This window comes from Carlito syrichta, unplaced genomic scaffold (genome assembly GCF_000164805.1).
Source record: "Carlito syrichta isolate Samal-C Ts95f unplaced genomic scaffold, Tarsius_syrichta-2.0.1 Scaffold316463, whole genome shotgun sequence".
NCBI classification, from domain to species: Eukaryota; Metazoa; Chordata; class Mammalia; order Primates; family Tarsiidae; genus Carlito; species Carlito syrichta.
This window is the reverse complement of record NW_007260559.1, coordinates 343,642-353,463: the sequence shown is the minus strand read 5'-3', so window position 1 is coordinate 353,463 and position 9,822 is coordinate 343,642. Positions and strand designations below refer to the sequence as shown.

General features: G+C 43.6%; 1 protein-coding gene across 1 annotated transcript; it reads left to right on the top strand.

Moving 5' to 3' along the window:
• The first annotated feature begins 2,274 nt into the window (after positions 1 to 2,274).
• On the top strand, positions 2,275 to 8,864 carry RPL24 (ribosomal protein L24). The gene is made up of 6 exons (XM_008074457.2): positions 2,275 to 2,364; positions 2,489 to 2,564; positions 3,055 to 3,165; positions 7,127 to 7,263; positions 7,963 to 8,026; positions 8,741 to 8,864. Exons 1-6 carry the CDS (start codon positions 2,360 to 2,362, stop codon positions 8,819 to 8,821), a joined length of 474 nt encoding a protein of 157 aa, XP_008072648.1. The 5' UTR covers positions 2,275 to 2,359; the 3' UTR covers positions 8,822 to 8,864.
• Positions 8,865 to 9,822: the final 958 nt, after the last annotated feature.

Sequence of the window (9,822 nt, the reverse complement as noted above, 5' to 3'; positions counted from 1 at the left end):
CTAGAACTATAGGCAAGTGCTACCATGCCCAGCTAATTTTTTTTTTAATTGTAGAGTTGCAGTCTTGCCAAGTTTACCAGGCTGTTCTTGAACCCATGGGCTCTGGCAATCCCCTCACTTCAGCTTTCCAAAGTGCTGGGATTACAGGCTTGAGCCACCATCATGTTTTTTTTTTTCGTTGTTGTTGTTTTACTACAGAGTATCCTGCAAAACGTTCTCCCTCCCTTATGAAGTGCCATCATGTTTTGTAATGGATCAGTACACTTCTCCTTAAATACTTCACCATGTATTTCATTAACCAGTGCTCAATATTTAGTTTCCTTTGTGCTGAAGTAAAATTTATGTACAATGAAATTCTCAAATCTTCTTTTTTTGAGTAGGAGTCTCACTCTGTTGCCCAGTCTGGAACGCCATGGCATACTCACCACTACCCCAGCCTCAACCTGCTGGGTTCAAATGATCCTTCTGCCTAAGCCTTCAAAGTAGCTGGAACTACAGGCGCACGCCACCACACCCGGCTAATTTTTTTGTTTATTGTAGTGACAAGGTCTCGCCAAGTTGCCTGGGCTGGTCTTGAACCCCTGGGCTCAGGCAATCCTCTTGCCTCAGCCCCCCAAAGTGCTGGGATTACAGGCATGAGTCACTGTGTCCGGCAATTTTCAAATCTTAAATGAACATCTCCTGAGTTTTGACAAACTGTGTAATTAATCCAAAACCCATGAAGATATAGAGCACAAACACTAACAAAGAAAGGTCCCTCCTACCCCTTTCCAGCCAATCTTTCCCCTCCCAGACATTGGCAACCACTGTTCTGATTTCTTCCCCACCACAGATTAGTTTTGCATGGTGTAGAACTTGATATATAAGGAACTTGATATATAAGGAATCATACAGGATGTACTTTTTAATGTAAGTAAGGCTTCTTTCAATTAGCCTAATGTTTGAGATCCATCCGTATTGTTGTATAAATCAACAGTTCATTCCACTTTATTGTTGAGTCAAAGAACATTGATATACATTATAGTTTGCTTACATATTCACCTATTGACAGGCTCCTACAGTTTCCTGTATTTATCTAATACGGGGTTGCTATTTAAACTGTCTTGTATAGGCTGGTATTTTTTTCCCTTAAAGTGTTTTTTAAATTACAAGATAACATAAGTGGTGCTTACTGTTTTTAGGACTGAATCTTAGGACTTAAATCTTTCAATCCCAAGGCACATAATAATTGTTTGAAACTTTTTTTTTTTGAGTTGTAGTCTCACTCTGTCCCCAGGCTGAAGTGCAGTAGCACGCTCACGGCCACCCCAGCCTCGACCTGCTGGGCTCCAGCGATCCTTCCGCCTCAGCCTTCCAACTAGCTGGAACTAGAGGCGCGCGCTACCACGCCCGGCTATATTTCGTCTATAATAACAAAGGCATGAAGCTCAGCGCGGTGGCTCGAGACCAGGGGTTCGAGACCAGCCTGGGCAACTTGGTGAGACCTCGTCTCTACAATAAAAACCACAAAAACTAGCCGGGCGTAGTGGCGCGCGCCTGCAGTTCCGTCTACTTGGAAGGTGGACGCGAAGGATCGCCGGAGCCCAGCAGGTCGATGCTGGGGTGGCCGTGAGCGTGCTACTGCACTCCAGCTTGGGTGACTGAGTGAGCCTCCAACTAACACAAAAACAAAACAAGGCAATTAGCTGGGCACAGTGTGGTGTGCGACTAGGACTACCGTCCCAGGGACTCGAGAAGCCGAGGCGGAAGGATCGCTTGAGCCCAAGAGTTTGACGCTGCGGTGAGTTATGATCTGCACTCCAGCCTGGGCGACAGAGCGAGACCCGTCGCCACAAAAAAGTAAAAACAAAACAAAATATTAGGCCATGCGCAGTGGCTCATGACTGTAGTCCCGGCTGCTCGGGAGGCTGAGGCGGGAGGATCTCTTGCGTCCAGGAGTTCGAGGCTGCAGTGAGTTATGATCGCGCCGCTGCACCCCAGCCTTGGCGACAGAACGAGCGCCTGTCTCTAAAAAAGTAAAAATACTTTAATTAAAAAAAGAGAGAGAAGACAGGACATCTTTCTCTCCCGTTCACATTCTCTGCGCAGGACGACGGCTCTGGAACACTTGATAGCAGGACAGAACTACCGCCTTGCTGGCCGTCACCTCCCTCCGGCCCCGCCTCTCGCAGAATTCCTCCCCAGGAAATCAATCATCGCGGAAACCGAGATCGGTCGACCCGCGCGGCGACGTCATCACGGAGCGACGGGGCCCTCGAAGGGAATTTAGGGAGGAGATTTGCCCCGCGGCCTATAAGGTCTCTTCCCGTGATCCTCTCCTTCTCTTCGCCGTCTTCCCTCTTCTCCCGGATCTGCCGCCATGAAGTAAGCGAGGACTGTGGTTTCTAATCCGCTTCCATCCTCGGGCCGAACGCCTCTCAGGCGTCTTGGGGATGGCTTCTCCTTACCGCAGACACCCTCCTTAATAGGCTTTCCCCTTTTGTTGCAGGGTCGAGTTGTGCAGTTTCAGCGGCTACAAGATTTACCCTGGACACGGGAGGCGCTACGCCAGGACCGACGGGAAGGTAAAAAGGCCGGTCGGCATAACGTGACTGCTTGTACCCCGAGGAGGAAAGGCCAGGCTTTGGGGACCCTATATGGAACGTTTGTTGGGATCCGAAACTTCTAAGAGAAGCGGCATTGAGTGTCGATCTCCGGTGAGACAGGTCGAGTACCTAACTGGGATGCCGAGGTATCCTGTGGTTTTGGGGCACCACGTCCTCTTGGCAATCGCAGGGGGCACGAGAGAAGAATGCTTCCAGGATCGGACGCACCACCCCAGCCTTTGCTGGGAGCGTAGTTTTGCCTGTCCTCGAGAAAAAACCACACGCGCAGACCTTGTGGGTGCCACCCAGTTACTTTCCTGCTGGGTGGCGTGAGCCTTCCGGTCCTTGTGGGTCTCAGTTTTGTGACATGAGAAAAAAGCTAGAGTGAATTTTATAAGCATTTCAAGCTCAGTTTCATGTACGCTTTGCATAGTTGAGGAGGTAGTTACTTGGAATTTTATCATTCTAGGTCTTTCAGTTTCTTAACGCAAAATGCGAGTCAGCGTTCCTTTCCAAGAGGAATCCTCGGCAAATAAACTGGACTGTCCTCTATAGAAGAAAGCACAAAAAGGGACAGTCGGTAAGTGGCGCACCTTTGATGATGTGGGCTAGTCTTGGAGTAGTTACAGCTCTCTGAACGTTGGTTTGGGGCTCTGTAAAATTGTCATTAAATGAGTTGGTACGTGAAAGTGCTCTTCAACTGTAAAGTGTCAGTGAGATAAAAATTGTCCTCTTATATTAGGCTAACAGTACCGAGATGAGATTTGAAAGCACGCCCTAATGCAAGTCAGATACATTACATTAAGCTCATTTGGATTATAGGACGCCATAGGAGGCTTATGTTGTATCGGTGGGTGTAAATTGAGTAGTTAAGGTAATTTGGTTTAGATTATAGTACTTTAGAGATTGGTCCCATCATAGGTATCAGTTATGGAGTCTTTCATGAAACGTTCTCAAGACTGAATGTTCTATGTTTTCTTGGTGCCTTTTTATTTTATTTTTTTGAGGCAGGGTCTCTGTTGCCCAGGCAGGAGTGCAGTGGCACAATCACAGCTTGACCTCCTGGGCTCAGGTGAGCTTCTGCCTCAGCCTCCCAGGTAGCTGGGACTAGAGGTACACGCTAGAACGCCAGGCTAATAGTTTAAATTTTTTTGTAGGAATGAGGTCTTGCTCTGTTGCCTAAGCTGGTGTCAAACTCCTGGGCTCAAGTAATCCTCCTCCCAAAATGCTGTAATTGACAGGCGCGCGCGTGTGTGTGTAAAGTGCCCTCTTAGCTGGGCGAAAGAGATTTGTGAGGAAAAAAGACTAAGACTTATACTATTCGGGAGGCTTGGAATCCTTAGGTTTGTGAATATTTATTTAACGAGCATCTCCTGGATGAAAGACTTAACCTAGGTATTGTGAGAAAGAAATGCCTTTAGATGTATTAAGTTGAAATGTCCCAAGAAGGAGCCATTCATTTCTAATTTCATTTGATGAACCCATTAGGGTGTCTGTTATCAAAACTGGGAAATTATCAGTGTTGGTGAGAATGAGAAGAAATTGGAACTTTTGTGCACTGCTGAACATAAAATGGTGCGGCCGCTGTGGATAACCATTTGGTGTTTCCCCAGAAAGATAAATACAAAAGTGATCGTGTGATCAGCAATTCCACTTGTAGGTTTATACTAAAAAAATTGGAAAGAAAGACTTGGATCACTCCTACGGATAATGTTTTATAGTAACGCCCAGCATATTGGTCTGTAGTCCAACTACTTGGGTGGCTGGGTGGGAGGCTTATCAGCCAGCTTGGATGAATCCTGGAGACAGGCTAAGTGTTCTAAGCCGAATAGATAGTGTACAGCTCTGCTTTTATAAGGAACTTATAGTAGGCACGCTTCTATAGACAGTAGAATAGAGATTACTAGGAGCTATGGGGGGAGGGAGGAATGGGAAGTTTGATTAGTGGGTTTAGAGTTTGAGATGATGTAGCTGGGTACAGTGACATGTTCCAGTAATGCCAGCATCTAGGGAGGCTGAGGTGGAAGTAGTACTTGAGCTCAGGAGTTCGAGGCCAACCTGGGTAACATATTGAGACCATGTCTCTTTTTTTTTGGATTGGAGTCTCCCTCTCTCCCTTAGGCTGGAGTGCAGTGGACCTGTTGGGCTCCAGCAATCCTTTTGCTTCAGCCTTCCAAGTAGCTGAAACTACAGGCACGCACTACCATGCCCAGCTAATTTTTGATTTATTGTAGAGACACGGTCTCACCAAGTTGCCCAGGCTGGTCTCGAACCCACGGGCTCAGGCAGTCACTCACCTTCATCTCCCAAATTGCTGGGATTACAGGCTGAGCCAGCCAAGATCACATCGCTTAAAAGTTCTGGAGGTGGACAGTGATGATGGTTGCACAGCATGAAAGTACTTAGTGGCACTAAATTAGACCCTTTAAAAAGGTTAAAATGGTCAACTTTGTTCTGTATATCTTAAAATAAGAACAGTATTTTAAAATGGATTTGAGACAAGATATAAAAACAGGTAAATGGTTGGCATTTCTACAAGATTTCCTCTGAGAAGAAGTTTAAGATGAGGATGTATTTAAAACCATACACGTCTCACTCATAAGCAGACCCTGAGCAATTATAGCTGCATAAGAAAGGAACTGGCAGTAGCAGGACACTGCCAGGGGCGTGAGGGGGGCACAGTTCATCAATAAGGGTACTTGATCTCAAACCAGGCAGAGTGGGCACCAAAATCAGGCCCAAACTTTACCTGTACAGTGATCATTTGTATACCTAAGCCTGAATCGCACCCCACATCTTTAAAATTAAAAAAAAAAAAAAAGAATGGATTGATGGAAGAAAAAGAAAGCTGGGCACGGTGGCTCACACTTGTACTCCCAGTACTTTGTTGGAAGGCTGGTGTGAGAGGGTTGCTGGAGCCCAGGGTTTGAGACCAGCCTGGACAACTTGGTGAGACCTTATCTCTACAATAAACCAAAAAAACTAGGTGGGCGTGGTGGCGCACACCTGTAGTTCCAATTACTTGGAAGGCTGAGGTGGAAGGATTGCCAGAGTCCAGCAGGTTGAGGCTGTGGTGGCTGTGAGTGTGCCACTGCATTCCAGCCTGGGCAACCTTGAGACTCCAGCTTTAAAAAAAATATATATGTCTTTTGTTAAAAAATTTAAAGTAGGGCAACCCCTTCAGGTCTCCTCCCACTGTGGGAGCTTTTCTGTCCTCTCAGTAAATCCTGCTTTTAAAAATATTTTAAAGGTAATTTTATATATCCTTTCCTTAATAATTCTTCAAATATGTTTTGTTGTGAACTCTTTTTTTTTTTTTTTTTTGAGGTGGAGTCTCACTCTGTTGCCCAGACTGGAGTGCAGTGGCCGCTCCCGGCCACCGCAGCCTCGACCTGCTGGGCTCTGGCGATCCTTCCGCCTCAGCCTTCCAAGTAGCTGGAATTACAGGCATGCACTACCATGCCCGGCTGATTTTTTGATTTATTGTAGAGATGAGGTCTCGCTGCCCAGGCGGGTCTTGAACCCGCGGGCTCAGGCAATCCACTCACCTCAGCCCCCTAAAGGCGTATTATTACAGGCTGAGCCACCGAGCCCGGCTTGTTGTGAACTTAAAGGTGCACCGAAAGGTCTTTTTTTCTCACAAGCATTGTGTAGTGGAGGTTTCCAATATAGAACCTGCAGGAAATCTTAGAATTTCACTCTGCCTTGATTCCTAGACACTACCTAAATTGGGTGGCTTCACTTTCATCGTTGTCTAACTTGAGTATTTCTCCCAGTGATAGTTCTTTGAGTTAAAATAGGTGACTTGAGGTTTGATCTTTTTTTCTATAAGTAAAAAAAATTTTTTTTTTGCCAGAATAACTTCATTTTTTTGTGTTTTGTTTTTGCTATCTTTTTAAAAAAAATTTTAAAATGTGAGGTACAATTCAGGGGTAGGTATAAAAATGGTCATTGAAAGTCAACTGAGGCAAGGTGGACTGGTGCCGTGGGAATAGTGCAAGATTGCAACCAAGAAAGTAGAAAGAAGTTTATTTTTTTATTTTTATTTTTTTATTAATCAATATTTTTTATTATGGTTTTGTGGGGTACAGTTAAGGGTTAGGTGTACAATTACGTTTCATTCAGGCACCCTGTTGATAAGAGGTGTTTTCCTATCCCCAGACAGATATTTGCTACTGTTAATCCCATCCCCCTCCCCCCAGAAAGAAGTTTGTTAGTCACCTTTCACAGATTGGAAAGGGGGCCAAAACTCAGAGGCAATGTGGCCAGTAAATTATTAAACGTGTAAACAAGTCTTAACCAAAACCACTTAACAGTACCATCCAGTTCATGAAATAACCACTTCCTTAGTTTTTTGTCTTTTTAAATTAGTAAGAAAATGGCCAGAATTTGTAATAGTGGCTTACACAATCCATAAGTGGAAAACATGTTTTAGTTCAAATAATTGTGTGAATAACTTTTTGTTGAATATGAATCTTACGACTTCATCAAATTCATGAGAGCAGGTTCCTAAGTGTGTCCCCCATCTTTGTGTTTTGTAGGAAGAAATTCAAAAGAAAAGAACCCGCCGTGCAGTAAAATTCCAGAGGGCCATTACTGGTGCATCTCTTGCTGATATAATGGCCAAGAGGAATCAGAAACCTGAAGTTAGAAAGGCTCAACGAGAACAAGCCATCAGGTGAGGAAGGCTTCTTTACGAGCATTTCAGCTACTGAGATTGACTTTCGGTTATGTTTGCATTTGTAGGCTCCAGAACCTAATTCGCTATTCTTACTTTTATATTTCCATTTATATTAGAATTGTTGATTATAAATTTTTAGATTTATTATGTAGTCTAAGTAATTTGTTGTATTGAAATTCTCTATGCAGTTGTAGTTACCATGCAATGTAATACATGTTAAGCTGATGTGGTGGTTAAATTTGACAGATCCCCTTGATTTAACCTACAAATAGATGGAGATGGGAATGTAAGAAATGTGATTGTTCTACTTGCCCAGCACACTCCAGCCTGGTCAATAAGCTGTACCCTTAGCCAGGCTCGGTGGCTCAGCCTATAATCCCGTGCTTTGGGAGGCTGAGGTGAGTGGATTGCCTGAACCTGCGAGTTCGAGACCCGCCTGGGCAACTTGGCGAGACCTCATCTCTACGATAAATCAAAAAATTAGCCGGGCGTGGTAGCGCGTGCCTGTAGGTCCAGCTACTTGGAAGGCTGAGGTGGAAGTATTGCTGGAGCCCAGCAGGTCGAGGCTGCGGTGGCCAGGAGCACGCCACTGCACTCCAGTCTGGGTGACAGAGTAAGACTCCAACTCAAAACAATAAATAAAATAAGCTGTACCCTTAAGTAGTAAAGTGTTTTGTCTTATTTTTAATCCCACAGGGCTGCTAAGGAAGCAAAAAAAGCTAAGCAAGCATCTAAAAAGACTGCCATGGCTGCTGCTAAGGTAATTATGGGTTGCTTGGATTTCTTAAGCAATACAACAGGAAAACTTTTAATCCAAATTTTTATATAAAATTTCAGTTTTAAGAAACTTATTGCAAGGTCTGATTGGAAATGATGTTTGTAACTGATTTCTAAGTGAGTGGTTTGGGTCTCCAGAGAGTTCCCCTGTCCAGGAGCCAAAGCATTTGTTAATGTTAAGAATTGGGAAAGGGGAAATAAAGGGTGGCTTTTGTATTTCAAGCTGTATTTTTTTGAAATAACTTTAACTCAGAGGTTTACAGTAATAGTAGAGTTTACCCAGCTTTTTCTCAAGGTTACCAATTTTGTAAAGGTTTCAAAACCAGAAATTAACATCTATCCTATACCACAAATAAAACATAATGTTCTCTGTTAGGATACAATTCAGGATCCCACGTTGCACTTAGTTGTATGTCCTTACTCCCCTCTAATCTATGATGATGTCTTAGTCTTCATCTTTCGTTGTAAAGATGGACTTTGAATATTGGGTGGTGGTTTACATCAAATGATTGGTAATATGAATGCAGTTAAACTACAAGAAAGTGATCTAAGATACATGGAGAATCTGGACGTAAGAGATGGGTAATAAAATGTTCCACTTATCTGCCTAATCTTGGATTGTAACCCACATCTTTAAAATAAATTTTTTAAATGTTTTGTGGAATAATTACACACATGGCATGTTATCTTTTTACAGGCACCCACGAAGGCAGCACCTAAGCAAAAGATTGTGAAGCCTGTGAAGGTTTCTGCTCCCCGAGTTGGTGGAAAGCGTTAAGTTGGCAGATCTGATTTTTAAATAAAGATCTGACTGTAACTCTTGGTTGTGCTGTATTTTTTTTACTCTTGTAACAGGCATGTTGGGCCTACATAGTGATAGGAGAACTATCAATGCTGCTGAGAATTTAAGAAGTAGACAGTTTTTAAAAGTTAATTTCTAGGAGGCTGGGTGGGTTGGCTCATACCTAATCCCAGCACTTTGAGAGGCAGAGGCAAAGAGGATTGCCTGAACCCAGGGGTTTGAAGACCAGCTTTGGACACCTCGGCGGGACCTCATCTCTAAAATAAAAAATTTACCCTGGTGTGGTAGCGTGTGTCTATAGTTTTGCCATTTGGAAGCTGAGGCAGAAGGATCTTGAGCCTAGCAGGTTCAGGCTGTGGTGGTGGTTGTGATGTCATTGCACTCCAGCCTGGACGACAGAGTGCGACTTCAAATTAAAAAACAAACAAAAGTTCATTTCTCAGGAATAATGCCTCCTAAAGTCAGTTGGAGAGATGTCAAGCAAAATACGATTCATAAAATCAATGGTTGAGCACTGGCTTTGCTTAGCTTCAGTGTCTTGGGCACAGACTTCATTGTCTTTTTGGTTACACGGCTGCAAGTACTAGGATGCTGCATAGATTTAGTCCAGGTGAATATAAAAATGTGCTTTTCTATAATTTCTCTGCTTGCAGAAAGTAAATCTTATATGACTTTCTTGTTAAATTACCTTTTCTCATAAATATTTTATAATGGGTTTGCTTCTATTCATTGGTATCCCACCTTACTAATAGCTGAAAGCTGAGTTGAAGGTGCTTAAAACTATCAGCTGTATTCTGCTCTCGCTCACAGAAAATTAGTTTAAATGGAGAGTGCTGCTTCGTGGGTAACTAGATTTCCAGAGTAGTTTGTTGAGCTGGGGAGTTGACAGCCATGTTAAATTGCAAAAATGTTTGAGTAGCTGGAAAATAACAAGCGATTATAATTTATTTAAAGAATAGACTACCGAAAGCAGTCTG